At 41.6% G+C, this 19,811-nt stretch overlaps 1 protein-coding gene across 1 annotated transcript in view; it reads left to right on the top strand.

The window, feature by feature from the left end:
• The window catches only part of VOPP1 (VOPP1 WW domain binding protein), a 111,406-nt gene that overhangs the window by 36,097 nt on the left and 55,498 nt on the right, over window positions 1–19,811 (top strand). The window contains exon 2 of the mRNA XM_043588488.1: window positions 15,966–16,024. Coding sequence (XP_043444423.1) covers window positions 15,966–16,024 — 59 coding nt within the window. The remainder of the gene's footprint in view (window positions 1–15,965; window positions 16,025–19,811) is intronic.

Raw genomic sequence — 19,811 nt, 5'->3', positions numbered from 1 at the left:
TCCAGAGTTAAATATCAGATTGTATCTGTCAGTCCCACTTGCCCTCTGGGGAGATTCTCCTGGAAGTCTCCACTCCTCTATGCCAATCACTACTGTTCTCCTTGGGAAGACCCAACGGAAAATTTTCGTCACATTCCAATATCAGAAAGACTGTCTCTTCTCTGAAAATTTTTTTCCCATCCGATGGATCCTGCAGTGTTGTAGCTGATCATGTTTCTGTCTGTGTAGACGGCGGCCGTCTCTTCTCCCCACGCTGACCTGAACTGACAACACCATGCCATTTTGTGTACTTATCTTATTCTAGTTTCATATTTTCCTCTCCTGCTTTCCCTTTCACTCAGCTGTTACGTTTTTTAAAATGTGTTTTAGAACTCAACACAAATTCATACATGCAAGTTTTTCTTATAATTTTTAAAATTTAGAAGATTGTTCATGTCCTAACGGAAACCCCATACCCATTAGCAGTCACTCCCCATTCTGCCCTTCCCCTCACCCAGCCCTGAGCAACACTAATCTGCTTTCTGCTTCCTAAATTTACTCATTCTGCACATGTTATATAAATTGAATCAAAAATGTGTGGTCATCTTTGATTGGCTTCTTCCCTGTTACAGCACGTATCAGTAGGTTGTTCCTGTACATTTGAGTTGATTCCACTTTGGGCTGTTATGAGCAATGCTTCTACAAATATTTGTGTACACGTTTTTATGTGGACATATAATTTCTCTTGAGTGTATACCTAGGAACGAAATTGCTGAGTCTTATGGTAATTCTGTTTAGCCTTCTCAGGAACATTCCAACATTTTTTTTTTTTTGTAAATAGCTGTACTATTTTATATTCTCACCAGCAGTGTATGAGGGTTCTCATTTCTCACATCCTTGCCAACCCTTGTTATTATCTGTCTTCTTTATCATAGCCATCCCAGTGAGGGTGGGGTATCTCACTATGGTTTTCACTTACTTTTCCCTGATGACTCATGATGTTGAGTATCTTTTCATGTGCTTCTTGGCCATTTGTATATCTTCTTTGGAGAAATGTCTATTCAAATCCTTTCCCTACTTAAAAAATAATATCTTTATTGACATATAATTCACCTACATATCATTCACCTATTTAAAGTATACAATTTAGTGTTTTTTGATATTCACAGAGTTGTGCAAGTATCACTACAATCAGTTTAACAACATTTGCATCACCCCCCCCCAAAAAAAATCCTGTAGTCATTAGGAGTCTTTCCTTTGTGTGTTTTTTAAAAAAAATTATTAAAATGTTTTTAATGTTTATTTATTTTTCAGAGATAGAGCATGAGTGGGGGACGGGCAGAGAGAGGGAGACACAGAATCTGAAGCAGACTCCAGGCTCTGAGCTGTCGGCACAGAGCCGGATGCAGGGCTGGAAGTCAGAAACTGCAAGATCATGATCTGAGCTGAAATTGTACCCTTAACCCACTGAGCCACCCAGGCGCCCCTCTTTTTTTTTCTTAACCTCCGCTTCAGATAGGCAGCAGGTAGAACACAGAATAAAGGTAATCCTTGAGGCTGACAGAAGCAAAGTGATGCTGATGGTTGCTCCTGAACAGTCCAGTGGTCTAGCCAGTCATCACCTCGGACACGTGGTCATTCCCCTCCTGCTCCGGGTGGGCTGAGGCAGCGTGAAGAGGCAGAATGTCATCGGCAAACAATTCTGGGCCAAACACAAGGACAGAATGAAGGTTCATTTACTTTATGAGCTTCATAGAAATTTATTGGGTAGCCCGGGAATGTAGCCAACTCTTATATAATTACTGCTGTATGAAAATGGATCCTAAATTTTATTATTTTTTTTTTTTTAAATTTTTTTTCAACGTTTATTTTATTTTTGGGACAGAGAGACAGAGCATGAATGGGGGAGGGGCAGAGAGAGAGGGAGACACAGAATCGGAAACAGGCTCCAGGCTCTGAGCCATCAGCCCAGAGCCTGACACGGAGCTCGAACTCACAGATCGCGAGATTGTGACCTGGCTGAAGTCGGATGCTTAACCGACTACGCCACCCAGGCGCCCCAGGATCCTAAATTTTAAATCACCTATTTGGAAATAGACTTTTGAAATATGATCTGCTTCTAAATTAGGATGTACCTGTGTTAATTCATTAGTGTTCTTTTCAGTAGCTTTCCCATCATATGGGGGACTGTGTGTGTGCAGTTCTGTGTGATATATGTATATGTATGTGTGTGATACGTGTATGTGTGTGTATAATCATGCTTATCCATTTATGCTAGCTATTGTCCATTTAGTTGGCTCTGCAATCATTTATTGAGCCTGCCAATGGCTATTGTTGTCCCCAGATCATGGCAGGAAGGCAGAATACCTTGGGACCTCTGTCCTTCAAAACTTCACAGTCTGTTGGGGGAGAGCATGAACTCCACACAGGCAGGGTCTGCTGTAAGCACTGGTTCTCAGCCAAGAGGAAGGGGCTGATTATTCAGATGTGAATTACTCAGAGCCTCTGTTTCTCTTCCTTTTGGCCTCACACTTGGCCATTTCACAGCTCATTAGTTTTGTTTTAAGGACAAGTAGAGAGAAAGGAATAGGGAGAAACCGAATTCACTTTGTTTGAAGCGTTGTGGTAAAGGAGTAAATACCAATTGAACTGTCATTCTTAAATTACCCGGGGATTTAATCTATGTTGATCTTGATTTCTATTTTATTTTATTTTATTTTTAAAGTTTATGTATTTACTTAGAGAGCATGCAAGCTGGGGAGGGGCAGAAAGAGGGAGAGGGAGAGAATCCCAAGCAGGCTCCACACTGCCAGTGTGGAGCCCGATGTGGGGCTTAAACTCACGAACTGTGAGATCATGTCCTGAGCTGAAATCTAGAGTTGGATGCTGAACGGACGGAGCCACCCAGGAACTCCTCTTACTTTCTATTTTTATAGATAGTTGATTTTAATGGTTTTAATTTTTTGAGCAAAATTAATGCATGTATGTGGTTAAAAAAGGTATGAAGCAGAATGTGAGGCCTTCTCTTCACCCTATTACCTCCCAACCCTAGACCTTCTCTGCAGAGGGAGTTATCTTTAGTTTCTCTTGTAGCCCTATGAATTTTTATTTTCTAATTTGTATACTCAGATACTTTGTTAAAAGTACACGGATCATATTATACATGCTGTTCTGCAATTCGTTTCTTCTTTTTTTCTTAAGAGATATTTCTTAGAGATATTTCTATATCAACGTGTATAAACCCACTGCATTTCCCTTAAAATTAAAGAGTGCTCCTTAATGATCGTGACTTGTTTAATCAGCTCCTTTTGAAGGACATTTAGGTACTTTCTAGCTTTTTGCTGTTACACACAGTGCCCCGTGAAACTCTTGGACGAGTGTCTGTCTCATGATCTTTGGCAGGCTTGCATTGACAGGTTATTACATTTGTCATTAAACCACGCAAGGTCATAGTTTACAGTGATTCTTAGCTGGGCTGTGGAATTGGATTTGGATTGTAGTGTGAGTGATCGTATGTGGTTTGGGTGCAGCCTTGTAGGAAAAGCTTATACTCAAATTTTGAGAAAATACTTGAGGATTAAGTTAGAGAAGGACCGAAATATATTGTCCATTTCAGAGTGTTGGACTTACTCTTTGCATCTTTACATTACTTTGGAGGCTGGATGGATGGAGACTAAATTTTTCTTGGGCTTGGAGGTGGATGGGAGGACCAGGGCAGTGGGGTTTAAGAAGATACTTCCAAGTGGGAGACAGGTCGCTATGCAAAGTGCAGACTGCACAAGAGATAGCGTTTGTGAATAGCACCTACCCATTCTGGTTTGTAGAAATAGACTTTTCCACGGTTCACGTTCTAGAAGCACTCGTACAGTAAGAGAATCCTGGGAGACACAATCCCTAGGTTAGCAGTGAAAGTTCTTCACCGCATCAGCTGGAGAAGAGAGGTGTCTCGAAGTCCAGGAGGTCTGAGGGCAGCTGACGGGGAAGAGGATGTGACAGAGTTAGGCTGGAGCTGGAGGTCCCGCTGTATGTTCTGCCAGGCTCACTGTGAGCTGCAGTTTCCCAGGTGGGGTCCTCTTGGCCTCCTCACTGGCTTGTGGAGAGGAGCTAAGGAGAGCAGTGAAGGGTGTGGGCAGATTACTCCCCTGATGGATCCAAGCCTCCACCCAGCACTTGGCATAGCTTTTCGCCCATTGTTGGTGAGTGGATTTGGGGAGAGTGAATTTCTGTGGGGGGTTTGAGGATTGGATTTTCGTTTAAGCACCCTGTACATGCCACATAATGTACATGTGGTAGCATTAGGGAAGCAAGCCTGAGTTACACTGATAGGTGCCTGCCTTTGTGTTTAGGAGAATAAGAGACACTGAGCCCCAGGTAACACTGAACTACTGAACTCACTGTAATTACAAAGGAGAAGCCCAGGACGTGTAAATGGTAGGGCCAGACTGTTTTGGGGGTGGCCCCCAGAGTCCCTTCTGCAGAAAGCCTGCAGACTGCCCTTCTGCATTCAGACTTAGGAAGAAATTCATCTTTTTTTCTTAATTTTTTTTTTGAGAGAGAGAGAGAGACAGAGTGCAAATGGGGGAGGGGCAGAGAGAGGGAGACAGAATCCAAAGCAGGCTCCAGGCTCCGAGCCGCCAGCACAGAGCCCGACATGGGGCTCGAACCCACGAACTGCGAGATCGTGACCTGAGCCGAAGTTGGACGCTCAACCGACTGAGCCACCCAGGCGCCCAGGAAGAAATTCATCTTTAAGTGGAGACCTGATGGAGAGTGACAGTTATCTGATGTTGGGGTGGGTGCTAGGGAGTCGTTGTGGGCCTGCACTGGTCAATTGTGAAGGCCCAGGGAACTGTTAACAGTATGCACCTTTCTGGGACAAAGGTGCTTGGCATGAGAGGAGGCATATGTCGTACCACCTTCTGAATGTGGATGATCCCAACATTGTTCAGCCTCTCGTTGTGTTTAGCCAAATCTCAGCTCTTTTTAAGAGCTTCCTCCTTACAGTCCAAATCCAGACTTAGAGCAATCTATATGTCAGCAGACAATCCAACTCACTTTCCCTCTAAAATATAAGCCAAATAGGGAGGCTAGTACACAGCCCAACTTAGGAAGTCCTTATTTACTTTTTGGCATTTTGCTCTTGAAGTGCTGTGCTTATGAATCTTTGCAGGCATTTCTGTCGACAACAGGGAAGAAGTTGGTATTTTCTCACCAGTCTGGTGGTTAGCTTTTGGATCTGTTGGCAAACAAAGATTTAGTTCTGACGTAATGTAACAGTAAATGTCTGTTATCCATTTGGGCGGCGCTGTGGGATGTAGTCACTTCCTGTGATATGTATCATACAAGCAGGGTGCACCAGTGATAGATCAGGTGGTTGCTGAGCTGATCTGCTGACTTTTTCATAAGGTCATTCTTGTACTCTGCAGGCACATTGTTGAAAGGGGTGACTTCCCTGGATTAGGCCCTTGGGGCCATTGGGGAGAGTATCTAAAGGCTTCATGTCTATTCAGTGCTTCCTTTTTTAGCCTTTGGCCCATAACAAAGGTTGATTATTAATTTGTTGCCGGCAAGTAACAGTAGCTCTACTATTTCCACCTGTTATCACTGCTTTCAGATCATTCTAATGAAATCTCCCAGTCATCAGTTTTTGGATGAATGATGTTTGGTGGCATTTGCAAAATTTGTCACATAAACTTTTTTGGCTGGCACCTGTGAATTCACTCTGTGCTATAAAGTTGCAGCTCTGAGTGTTTTTAGCAGCTAAGAACACTTTCTGAGCGGAAAAGAGATTGGTTTGCCTGCAGGTAGGCTTTGGGCTCCTTTGGTTTGGGATTGTCTGAGGCAGGTTGGCCAAGTCTTGGCAAAGCTGCTAAGCACCCTTGTCTTTTTTGCTCTTGGAGATGCAGTAAATGATAGTGCTGAGAGCGGAGGGGTGCTCCAAGGTATGATTTCTAGTAAGGTTTATTTTGGGAGGATGGAATGAGGACTTTCATGCGGTTTCAGGCATCATTTTCGTTTCTCCTAGGCAATGAGATGATGCCTACAATAAATCTCATTCTGGCTCCCTGTGGGAGACGCGACAGACAGAGCAAAGAATGGGATTATGAATTATCGTGACACAGGAAAGTGCGACATCTGTCCACTGTCAGAGAAACCACACAGATTTTAGAAACCCACCGGCTTTATTCAGACCGCAACTCTCCTCTTGTTTCCTGTGTTGCCTTGGCCAAGTTAATTCATCTCTCAGAGACCTTCATTTACTTGCTTCTAAGTACCTCTACTGCCTAACTCTCAGGGTTGTTATGCTGTTAAGTGAGGTTTTACCTGCAGAGTACCTGGAGGATAAGAGGCATTGCATCAATGGCAGCTACTATTTTCACCTTAGAATTGAGCTAGCGTGAAGAGATGCTCTGCCTCATTAGTCGCTAGGGAAATTCCAGTTAAAACCACAGCGGGATACCAGTACAGTGTCAGAGGGCTGAGATCAGAAATAGTAGTCACGATGGTGAGGATGTGGAGAAACTGGAGCCCTCACACTGCACGCAGGAATGTAAGATAGTGCAGCTGCTTTGGAAGACAGTGTGGAGATTCTTTAAGAAATTAAACATTGAGTCACCATATAGCCCAGCAATTCCACTCCTAAGTATCTACCCAGGAAATGAAGACATATGTCCGCATGAAGATCTTCATGTGAACGTTCATAGCAGGCTTGTTCATAATAGCCCGAACAAGGAAACAACACAGATAAATAGATAAACAAAGTGTGGTGTGTCCATTCAACGGAATAGTATTCAGCACTAAAAATGAGTGAGCTGCTGACAGCAACAAACACAGATGGACAGAATCCAGACATAAAAGACTGTAAGTTTTATCGTTTCATGTAACTAACTGAACCTTGTAGAAAAGGCAAGAGAAAGCTAAAAGTCTGATCAGCGTTGCCCGGGGCTGGGGCAGGAGCTAGAACTGACTGCAAAAGGACAAGAGAGAACATTCTGGGGTGATGGAAAGGTTCTAAAACCGGATTGTGCTATTGAATGCACAAAGTATAAAAATTTCTAAAATCTCACCAAACTGTGCATTGAAAATGGGTGACTTTTATGTTTGCAGTACTGTGATTTATATTAAGAAATACATACTTGGTTTTCATCCCAGTAAAGGTGTCTGTTGTTATATTAATACTTGATGTTTGGGAGGCACCTAAGCATGGGGGTCTGGTTGCCCACAGAACCAACCATGTGGTTAAAGGGTTGGAACTTTCAGTCCCTCCTCTGATCCTCAGCGAGGGGAGAGAGGTTGGAGGCTAAATGATTTGCTAATGGCCAATGATTTAATCAATAATGCATATGTGATGAAGACTCCATAAAATCCCGAAAGGACTGGGTTCAGAGAACTTGAGGTGGGTGGACACATAGAGATTTGAGGGAGAGCGATGCATTTATAGAGGGCGTAGAAGCTTCATACCCCTTCCTTTTATCTTGCCCTATGCATCTTGTCCATCTGGCTGTTCCTGAGTTCTATCTTTTTATACTAAACCAGTGATCTAGTGAGTCAGGTGTTTCTCCGACTTCTATGGGCCATCACAGCAGATTAATGGAACCTCAGGAGGGGGTCGTGGGAACCTCTGATCCAGAGCCGGTAGATCAGAAGCCTAAGTGAAAACTGGTGCTTGAAGGGGGTCAGGGCACTCTTGCAGGACTGAGCCCTTAACCTGTGGGATCTAATGCTATCTCCTGGTACATAGGGTCAGAGCTGAGTTACTATTGTAGGACACCTAGGTGGTGTCACCAAATTACCGGGTGGTGTGGGGAAAACCCCCACACATCTGGTATCAGAAGTGGCGTGAGTATGGTAGTCGTGTGAGAGTAATGGAGAAACACAAGAGGGTAGGTTTTCCAAATGACATATGAATTAAACCTCATATTGAGCTAGAACCTGGATCACATGACTGTCTCATAAATTATACTTTATGTTGATAATTGTTTTAAAAAATAGCATGGTCGTGCAGCCTGGATGGTTCAGTCAGTTAAGCATCCTACTCTTGGTTTCAGCTCAGGTTATGATCTCATGGTTCATGAGCTTGAGCCCTGCGTCAGGCTCTGTGCTGACAGTGTGGAGCCTGCTTAGGATTCTCTCTTTCTCTTCCCTGCTCTCACTCTCTCTCTCTCTCTCTCTCAAAAGAAATACATAAACTTAAAAAAAAAAAGCGTGTTTCTCAGAACTCTCATGTTCAAATAGCATGAGTAGGAATGCCTGTGTACCCAAGTGTTGTGAGTCTTTCAGCGGATCCCACCTTTGACGCTAATTTAGGACTCATGTGCCACCTGCATCTTGCTACAACAGCTTCTGATAATATTGTTACAAGAATTTCAGGCTCAGTTAAAGGGAGATTTGCAAAGCAGCCCAAAGGAAATCGCACTTCCCAAAATACACTATAGAGTTAGGCTTATATTGTCCCATTTTTCCTATAAACACAGATTTGTTTTTACATTGTTAAAATTATGTAATGTATTTTAAAATGACTGCATAAAATGAGAATTTTTTTCATGATGTTAAACTTCTTAGAAATACAGTTTTAATTGCTGTTTCAGTACACTCTTTCTAGCCGTGTATATTATTTTTCACAAACTTTGTTCATCTCTTACATCTTATTTAATTTATGGTAGGATGATGTTCACTTTTGTTAGCCAATTATGTTTCCTCATTTTAAATATCTCTTTATGTCTACTCTGCACTTCTTTATTGGACAGTAAGTGATCTGCTTTTTCAAGTACAATTTAGCAAATTTAAAAACAGAATGTTCCATACGGAAAGCTTAGAAACTTGATTACCAAGATGAACAATGGAAAAAAAATCATCTCTAATGCCACCAGAAAGGTAATTTATTGTCATTATTTTGGCGTATATCTTTACATATTGTTTTCTCTGTCCTATGATGTGCAGCAAGTATATGCTGTCCTAGATATGCTCTTTATTGGCTTTATTTTTCTTAGCAAAATGCTCCCATACAATTGTATATTTTTCTGGTATCTGATAGTATATGCCTACTAATATATCTTTTGGATGTATTATAATTTTGTTAACCAAACGTACATTTCAAAGGGTTTTTTGATATATATTGAAAATTGTCGTGTGAGACATTATATTCCCAACACTATTATGTGATATGTCTTTACCCTCTTGTCCTCATCAGTAGTTGATACTGGTTTTTTTTTTTTTTATTAAACAATTTGGTAGCTAAAACCACATCATTATAATTTATACTTATTTGATTACTAATGAATTTTGTCTCAGAAAATAGCTTTATTGACCGTTTTTGTTTCTTCTTTGAAGAATTTCCATATCTATTACTTTTATTTATTTTTCCTATTGGAATTTTTATCTTTTATTATGTAAGCTTTTTATTTAAAGATACTAAGTTTATTATATTTCATACCTTATTGTTTGCCTTTTAATTTTGGTTATTGATTAATTTTCATTTCCTGGACATGAGGATTTTTACCTACTTGAATTAAGGACCTTGACTGAGTTCCCCTACCATTCCTTCATGAAAAACTAAGGCAGATAAAGCTAACAAGGAAGCTTTCTTCAGAATAAGTTATGAGAGTCCACAGAATTTTCCAAGGGATATGTAGCTGGGCCTAATTTGTGTCTTATAGTCTACATGTCCCCAGAATCTTCAAGATAGTAATAGACAGTGTTATATATCTAATCGTTATTTGCTGGCTGATTGGTTTCTTCTGTAAGACATCAGACGATCTTTTATTCTGTTATTTAAAGAGTTTCTCTGCTTTCTTTCCTTTAATAAATGTTGCTTGTGAGAAGCCTCATACTTTTATTTAAAAAAAAAAATCAAGGTTCCTTGGAGGCAAGATGTTCCTGAAAAAGAGAATATCCATAAGCCCAAGGATTAAGTAATTAGCACTTAGGAAGTTGATTAAAATTCCAGTACAAGAATTTGAGGCATGCTGACTCCTATTTATTGTTTGAAATTCAGAGACCTTGATATAATTAGCTGTTACTCCCTCCATAAATTCTTGCTCTGACTTCCACAAGGCCTCCTGCTGCCCTCTCTCTCTGTCCCTGGTCCTGAGCATCAGCCCTGCCAGCATCCAAGAGGCTCTCTTTGTTCAGAGTCTGTGCTGAGTGTAAATGCCCACTCTAATTGGGCTAGAATAGAATGCAGCCTACATCCGGTGGCGTGTGTTTCAAGTTCAGCTTTTGACGAATGTGAAAGGAGCACCGAGGTGCAGCCGGGCATCTTTCCCCTTTGACAGAGAGTCCTCAAACTGATTTTCCCAGGGCCTTCCCACCATGTTGAAGAAAGTTGAGGACTTACTGGTCCAGGACAGACTGGTGAAATAAGTTTAAAAAAAAAAATCCTTGCTTTCCAGGTGTCAGTGGGATCAGTTCTGTTAGGGAAGCACTACTTTTCCAGTTGGCTATTCATTTAAAGATCCAACTCCATCCCCCTTTGAGCAAAAGGAGAAAGGGTGGGATTTAGATAAAATCCAGTGTTCTGAATCCTTTAGGCACTCTAGTCCTCACTCCTGTGTGTCCCAAAGTCACAGGCAGCTTCATTCTGTCAGAGCCGACTGTGTGCTGTTGTGGTGCAACACTTCTGTTAAGTTGGAGTAGGAGAAGGTTGTACCATTTTATTAAACGGTGGCATCTGGGACCTCCTATTTTCAGCACAGATAGATTCAGAATAATTTATGTCAGTGTGAGGATTGCTGTTGGGGATTAGCAAAGGATATGTTCTTTGGGCTTATTTAGATCCTGGCTAAATATGGATGACTATATTTAGGAGGGCTCAACTACATTTATAGACATCCTAGTCCTTGAATAATAGAGCACTGGGGTTCTTCCCTGACTGCAGATGTCTTACAAATCTTTCCAGTTTAAACCTTAGATTACCCTTCATTTGCTCCTTATGGTCAATGTTTTCTCACAATCCTGCATATTCTGCTTTGTGAATGTTGCTATTATTTATGATATCTTTGAAAAAGAGATGGCTATGCTTATTACTTTCATTATACACATGGGAGGAGTATTATATTATGAGTGCATTGAGGGCCTACCGTTTGCCCAGAACCTGGTAGAGAACCCTGGATGTTGAAGATGCCCAGACGGTAGCAGAGAGCAGCTGACATGACCTCTCCTAACAAATATAGTTTCTGTTTCAGTAGATGGTCAATCCTTAAGAAGCCATGATAGTACCTTTGTAGAATGAGTAGGCCTACATTTTGGGTGGACAGTGGTTTTTTTCCCCTAGTTGATATAGTTAAAACTTGTTTTAGGGCAGGGTTTGTTTGCTTTAGGGAGATTTTGGAAAACTAAATAGTGTGCAAATGTCAGATATTACATATTTAGAATCTTTGTTCTCAGAAGGTTTGAAAGCATTGCTTCTACTTGGATGATCATAGTAAAGTGAGTCATGTGTTGCAGAGAAGTAGGAAAGCTTATTTCAGGGCACACATTTAGAGATGGAATTCCTGGCTGGGTGTGAGATTCAGTGGACTATACGCTGATCTGGTCAGGCATTTTGATGCATTCAATCTCAGTGACTTCATAAAGCCATCTTATAAATTCAGCAGGGAAGACAGACGATCCTGTTTTAGAAATAAGACAGCTGAGGTGCAGACTGACTGACACCATGGCTGATAAGTGGCAGTCAGCTTGAGAACCCAGCTATGTTCTGATTCATCTTTCTTCGGTGGGATGAATACACCCTTACCCCTTGATGTGGGTGTGTTTTCCTAGTGGACCCTAGCACAAAGCCTTCCTTCTGCCTCTCCCCATACCACGCATCCATTTGCTCACGAAGTCACTTCTGAGAGCCCACCACTATTGGGAATGATCTGGAAACCCTCCTTACTCATCCCTCACAACCTCCCATTTGGCCACATGTCCAGAGCTCCAGCTGTCTGGGTCTGCCCTGAATCCTGGTGCTTATGCTAGATTTCGGGTTTGGAATTGATAGGCGAATCATGGTTTTGTTGGTAGACTTTCACTTGGCGGAACTGGGTCTCAATCCTGGGTGGTTTCTAGCAGGGATCTTCCTTTCCGCCTCCGGCCCTACAGTACCTGATCTTCAGTCCTACCATGAAGCTCTTGGATTGGTGTGCAAGCTGACTTAGGCACCTGGGATTCAGTTAACAAACATTTAGTGAAGGAAAGACTCGATGATGAAAATTCCCAGAACTTCTTAGTCCTCATTCAGTGTTTTCAGCTGACTCATGAAATATGTCATTCTGTGTTCTTCCAATTATCCAGCTGTAAAAAGGAATAATACCCCATTCTAACGTAGGGAAGTATTATCTGTGTGTATTATTATATAATATGTCTTATACAAGAAAGCTGTTGTAAAAGTCCAGCTACCAAAAATAATGAAGAAGTTACCTGGATGTTTGCAAATGTCAAAAGCTTAAACTAGCTTCAAGTAGCGATAAATGAAACTATGTTTTAATGGTAGATAGCTCAGTTTCAAAAGTGTTTATCTCTTCTGCTTCAGGAAATGTAGCCACAAATTGTTCTGTTTGGTAAAGATTATTTTTATTTATTTTGGGAGGGGGGGGGAGAGAGAGAGAGAGAGAGAGAGAGAGAGAATGAATGAATGTGCACAAGCAAGGGAGGGCAGAAAGAGAGAGAGAGAGAATCCCAAGCAGGCCCCACACTGTCAGCACGGAGCCCAACACGGGACTCCATTTCAGGAACTGTGAGATGATGCCGTGTGCTGAAATCAAGAGTCGGTTGCTTAACCGACTGAGCCACCCAGGTGCCCCCACAATAACATTTTCTGAAGAGAATGTTTTCTAAAGGAACAAATGGAGGTTGATACTTTTCAAACTAGGTTTTATTTGACTAGCTTAATGAAAAATGGTAAAAAGGTGATTAGCAAATAACTGTGAACAAAAGTAATGACCAAGGAGGCCCCAGTGCGGTTACTGAAGATCTCAGCAAAAACACCAGAAATACCATTTTGAGATCAGAGGGAGAATATGATGGAAATAGTGTCCTAACATCTGAGGGCATTGGGAGGGTGTGAAGAGGGTGTGTTCTCCTCACAAGTTTCTTGTGAAGCTCTTCTAACTTCCCAGCTGTTTGCTGTGTCTGCTTCCTTCCGGCAAAAAAGTGATGTGTGCGTGCAGTGCCCTGATAGTCCTTAGTCGATTTTTGTGGTCTGAGAAGAGTAGATTCTTTACAAATTCCTTTTAATTTAACCTTATTTTTCTCAACGTGAAAGAATTTTACATGATTCCAAAGTCAAACTGTGAATAAAAAAGTATACACAGAGAAATGTGCCATCACTCTCTCTCCCATCTCCTAACGCAGCCCCCATGGGGTAAGCGTTCTCATTAGTTTTTACTATACCTTTCCTGTAATTCGTTTAGTAAGAAATGAACCAAATGTAGAATTTTCCTTTTCCGTAACAAGGAGCATAGTGGATGCACACTTTTGCCTATTGTCTTTTGAGTAACACTGCATCTTAGAAATCATTTCATACTGTTTCCGAGAGACCTCGGAACAAGAGACCTCTTGTTGGCCACGTTGTGGAGATTTCTCGTCGTGTATTTTACCAGCCTGCTGTGAGTATCTGTGTCATTTCTAAGATTTTGCTATTAGAAATAATGCCATGACCAATAAACCTTTGCATATTATGTTTCATATTTGTGGAGAGATGGTCAGTGGTTAAAGAGAAATACATTCATCGTTTCCCAGACACTGCTAGATTTCCTTCCCAATCCTCATGTCTGATAGTGCCTGGGAGTTGTTCTGTATTAACAGTTTGGTGCTTTTCGATACCCTGTCATAGTTCTGAAGTTCACACGTACCGCCATAGGTCCCATACACACATCTGTGCATGTCACATGCCCCACCACACGGGCAGCTGAGTGTCGAGGGCAGAGAGAGCCTCCTTTCAGAGTCTGTCAGGCTGTTAGTGACAGATCTGGGAGCAGGATCCTGATGTCTTGGTCTGGATCTCTCTCTGCCACCCTGTAGTCATAGGGCAGTATGGGGAGAGCTGAGTGTCAAGTACTAAGAAAGTTTGCCTGTCTCCGATAGTGATGGAGAATAAAGAAGGAACATTTAACATGCCACTTGGAAGAACGACCTGGTTGCTCAGCTTATAATAGAGGACTCTAGTGAAATAAATTGTAATTTAGGGCAGACACTTGAAATTTCTCTTTCTTGCCAAAATAAATTAATTTCTTCAGCTGTCTGAATTTCCTTTCTTGAACTGGACAGGAACTAACAGAGTCTAAATTAAACTCATTTTCCATTCATACAGCTGGGTCACTTTGGGCTGCCCGAGTGTTCTTCTGAGTGTGCTTCCTAAAGCGCATTTAAACCACCCCCCTCACCCCCAGTGTTTCACGCTGTTTTCATAACCCATCTGATTTAGCCAGTGTAACACATAATATTTGCTTTCGCCTGTCCACTCTAGAGTCAGGGTCTATTTCTGAAACGTCTTGAGAGCTCTTCGGGAAGACTGTTGTGGGAAGGCATCGCCATACACCTGCTAGCACTGGGCAAGGCAGAGGGCAGATGGCGGGGGTCAGGCTGGGGAGTTGGGTGAGACAGACCCTGCCTTGCCCAAAGAAAGCTTTGTTTTCGTGACGCCTTTCCCTGTGTTCCCACTGGTAGCTTTGCACTACTATTTGGGAGGTATTGTTTATACATAGGGTCCAATGAACTGGATCATGAATGTAGGAAGTTGTGAATTAAAAAAAAAATGGTAGAACAAGCCGAAGAATTTTAGAAATATCTTGTTTAGGTCCAGGACAGTGTTTCTGCTTGGAGCTCTCACTGAGCACTTGGTGCCGTCGGCTTGCTCTCACTTGTTGGAGGCGTGTGAGGCAGTCTGTGCAACAGGGCAGCATTTGCACCTGCTGTGCCCCCCATAATGTCAAGTGTGACACTTCCTTGGAAAGCACTCGGGAGGCTCTTAGTGTCTTTCCTCATCACCCTCCCTGTTTCTCATCCCTGGGAATGAGGGCAGGGGGCAGTACTGATGCTGGCAAGTGAATCCTGCTTTACACAGTCTGCCAGATGTGGATCCCCATGGGAGGAGCCATGATTTGAATATGCCTTTTGGAATATTCTGAAATAGAAAGATCTGGAAAGGTCAAAACTGTGGGAAATACCTTTCAAACACGAAAGTTGGGGGGAAATGGAAATAATTGTAATATTTTATTTTTAGCATATTTTAGATATTTAGAGTATCATAATATGTGAATTTTTTTTTTTAAAGTTTATTTATTTTTGGGACAGAGAGAGACAGAGCATGAACAGGGGAGGGGCAGAGAGAGAGGGAGACACAGAATCGGAAACAGGCTCCAGGCTCCGAGCCATCAGCCCAGAGCCCGACGCGGGGCTCGAACTCACGGACCGCGAGATCGTGACCTGGCTGAAGTCGGACGCTTAACCGACTGCGCCACCCAGGCGCCCCACGTGAATTTTTTAATTTTGTTAAGTTTATTTATTTATTTTGAGAGAGACAGACAGTGAAGGGGAGAGCCGAGAGAGAGAGGGAGAGAGAGACTCTCAAGCAGGCTCTGTGCTGATGTGGGGCTTGAAACCACAAAAATGTGAGATCATGACCTGAGCCAAAACCAGGAGTTGGGCACTTAACCAACTGAGCCACCCAGGTGCCCCCGTACTGTGTGAATTTTTAAAAACAGACTGTCTTTAGTTACTTTTTAATGAATTGGTCATGCCCATGTATGTAGGGAAATTGAAAGCTAGAAAAATTACACGCAAAGAGATGTTTTCCTATGTTTTCTTCTTCCCTTTTAAGAAATATAAAGAAATAAAAAGTCATCGTGGAGGGTGGATCTCCCTCTGATGCAGGGTCTCCCCCAACCCTCTGCTTTCTACACTTCAAGATGTATCAACTTACCTTTCCTTGTGTCTTTTTGTCCGGTCGTCTTAACAATATGCAGATGACTTTCCACTGACAAAGGTTTTCTTCCTTCTATTTTCAGTGTACAGAGGCCAAAAAACATTGCTGGTATTTTGAAGGACTCTATCCAACATATTATATGTAAGTATTTGCATTTTTCTGTTGGTTTGATCTTGTGGTCACATCTTTCTCTGGGAATTATTTCTTTAATAGGTAATAGGACAGCTTATAGGATGGGGAACAGTCAGTTTGGGGAGGTCTTCATCCTTGGTTTCACATGCCTCTGCTCATGATTGTGCAGGTGACTTCCCTAAGGACATTCGGCCTGCTCCAACCACTTACTTTGAAGACAGCATGAAATACCATGTGCTTTGGTCTGTGATGCATGTGGGCTCATACACGATTGGACAAGAGGGGCAAGGTGTCTGAGCAGGGCCAGAGTCATGTTGGATTAGACAAATTTTCCGAGGTAAAGGGAGCAGTGGGAGTAGAATTTTGAACTTGAGCTGGATAGGGAAAAAGTCCTTAGCTCAGCTGCTGGACTATGTGTGCGTGTACGTGTGTGTGTGTGTGTGTGTGTGTGTGTGTGTGTGTGTGTTGACAATGAATACAAAGATCACCTGGCCTGTCCCCCCCCCCCCCCCCGCCCCCAGACAGGTACAGTCAGCCTTTCATGGCTCTTGGCTTCAAGCAGGATATGTTTCTTCCTATGCCCTGGGTGCCTGCTGGTGTTATTCTAATTAAAGCATTGTTGTCTTTTACCCTGTTGTTTTTAAGGGTTTTTTTAAATGTCTGCTGAGTTAGCCATGTACTATGCTGAGCTACCTGCCTACATGGTCAGACTAACTCTCAAGGTTATCAGTTATTATTTTTATTGTATTTTGCAGTTCCATAGGTTTTGAGAGGAATGCCCCAAACCATTTTTTCCCCACACTCGGTTATTTTTGGTATTGAATTTTATAAAATATGATAATTTTCAGTAACATATGTAATCATAGCAGAAACACTATATATTTTAGTGTATAGGGAGATTGGACAGGAAATAATAATAGTAGCAAAGAGTGTTATTTGTTAATTGGCCAATAGGTACCTTTTTATTACCTGCCATTTTGGGGTGAGATTCTGATCTTGAAGAGACAAATATAGGAGGAGGAAGGTTGCCCACCTGTGAATGGGGACATGTTGACAAGCAGGAGTCCTCAATGCCCAACATTGCAGGGCTTCTGGCAGAAAGCCTCTGCAGCTGCAAAAAGACAAAGCCCACTTGGAAAAATCAAGCAGCAGGCTAAGGACTTTAATTACAGAGTTGTCAGCTTGAATAAAAATGGTTATGGGATGGCACGGAGGTAAAATATTTAGATTCTTAGAACAGTGGATATTCCTTGGGAAGCCCAGTTCCTTGATTCTGCTCCATATGCAAGATATGGGACGTCTTCCTATGTGTTCTTCCTTGAAAATGAATCTTTCTCAAAGTGTTCTGTAGATCAGCTGAGGAGCCATTTCTTGTTTTTTTACAGGTTGGGAGTTGGAGGTCATTGCTGTTCTTGTATTTACTTGTTTGTTTGTTTGTTCCTTTATTCATTTCCTTATTCACTCCATATTTGGAAGGTGTTTTGTATTGACAGAGAATACAGAGATAAGCCTTGTTCTTGTCTTTAGTGTGGTGGGTCTGCTGGTTTGGATCCTCTCATGTGTGGGGGCTCTAAACATTGGAAAGTAAAGTCACTCAATTATTAGAACACTGAGGCTCAATATAAAACATAGTAATAGTAACACTGAGAATTTACTATAGCCTAGACATTGTCCTCTGCCCTTTCCATAAATTAATGTCACTTAATCCCACAGCCACTTGAAAACTCCAGTCATACCCACTAGTCTTGCCTGTGATCTCTGTTCCCACTGCCTTCATGTGAATCCATACCTGCGTTAATGCTCTTCTGAACCATTGCATATACTTTCTTTTTTAGCCAGCTTTAGTGAGATATAATTGACATATAACATGGTATAAACGTAAGGTGTACAACGTGATTTGATATACTTACATATTGCAAAATGATTACCACCATAGCTTTCGTGAACACCTCCGTTATGTCCCATAATCGCTATTTCTTTTTTGTGGTGAGAACACTTAAATTGACTCTCTTAGCAACTTTCAAACATATAATGTAGTATTGTTAACTATAATCACTGTGCTGTTCATGACATCCCCAGAACTTATTCATATGATGACTGGAAATTTTTACTCTTTGACTCATACCTCATTTCCCCCACCCACAGACTCTGGCAGCCACCATTCTACTCTCTTGTGATGAATTTGGCTTTCTGGATTCCACAAATAAGAGATCATATGCTATTTGTCTTTCTCTGACTTATTTCACTTACCATAATGCCCTCAAGGTACATCCATGTTGTTGAAAATGGCAGAACTTCCCTCTTTCTTTGGGGTGAGCTATATTTCACTTTATGTATACACTGCATCTTCTTTATGTATTAATCTGTTGATGGTCATTTAGATTGCTTCTAGATCTTAGCTATTGTGAATAATGCTGCAGTGAACATGGGAGTGCAGATGCCTCTTCGAGATCATGTTTCATTTCCTTTGCATACTTAACCAGAAGTAGGATTCCTGGATCGTGTGTTGTAATTTTATTTTTAATTTTCTGAGGATTCTCCATACTGTTTTCCATAATGGCTGGACCAATGTCTAATCCCAGCAATGCACAGGGTTCTGTGTCCTCACTGACATTTGTCTCTTATCTTTTTGCTGGTAGCCATTTTAACAGGTGTGAGGTGATACCTGTGTATGGTTTTCATTTGCATTTCCTTGATGATGAGTAACGTTGAGCACCTTTTCATGTACTTGTTGTCCATTTGTTTATCTTCTTTGGGAAACTGTTCATTTCTGCCCATTTTTATTTTATTTTAATTTAATTTAATTTAATTTAATTTAATTTAATTTAGTTAATGTTTGTTTATTTTTGAGAGTGAGAGAGACAGAGCGTGAACAGGGGAGGGGCAGAGAGAGAGAGAGAGGGAGACACAGAATCCGAAGCAGGCTCCAGGCTCTAAGCTGTCAGCACAGAGCACGACGTGGGGCTCAAACCCATGAATCATGAGGTCATGACCTGAGCCGAAGTTGGACTCTTAACCAACTGAACCACTCAGACGCCCCTGCCCGTTTTTAATTGGATTATTATTATTGTTATTTTCCCCCATTGAGTTGTACAAGTTCCTTGTATATTTTGGACATTCACCCGTCATCTGAGAAGTGGTTTACACATATTTTCTCCCATTCCATAGATTGCCTTTCATTTTGTTGATTGTTTCTTTTACTGTGTGTAGCTTTTTAGTTTGATGCAGTATAGAGCCCTTTTACTGATGTTTGCTTTTGTTGTTTGTGCTTTTGGTGTCATATCCAAAAAAATCTTTGTCAAGACCAGTGTCGAGGTGCTTCTTCCCTATATTTTCTTCTAGGATTTTTGGCATATCAGGTGTTATAAGTGTTTGATCCATTCCAAGTTAATTTTTGTGAGTGGTGTGAGACAGAGGTCTGGTTTTATTGTCTTGTATGCATTTTTCCAGTTTTCCCAGCACCATTTGTTGAAGAGACTGTTCTTTCCCCATTGACTGTTGGCCTCCTTGTCGAATGTTCACTGATGATGTATGGAAGGGTTTACGTCTGGACTCTCTTTTCTGTTCTGTTGGTCAATGTATGTATTTTTATGCTCATACCATTTTAGGATTTGTTTTTTCTATTTCTGGGGAAAATGCCCTTGGAATTTTGATAGGGATTGCATTGAATATGTAGATAGATTTCTATCTTTTTTCAGTCTCTTCTCTCATCAAGGTCTCACGTCTTTCTAAATTACTGAGATTTTCTTTCACTTCCCTGCCTAAAAACATCAGGAACAAAGCCCAAATTCTTAGC

This window comes from Prionailurus bengalensis, chromosome A2 (assembly GCF_016509475.1).
Source record: "Prionailurus bengalensis isolate Pbe53 chromosome A2, Fcat_Pben_1.1_paternal_pri, whole genome shotgun sequence".
Lineage (NCBI taxonomy): Eukaryota > Metazoa > Chordata > Mammalia > Carnivora > Felidae > Prionailurus > Prionailurus bengalensis.
This window is presented reverse-complemented; position numbering and strand designations above follow the sequence as displayed.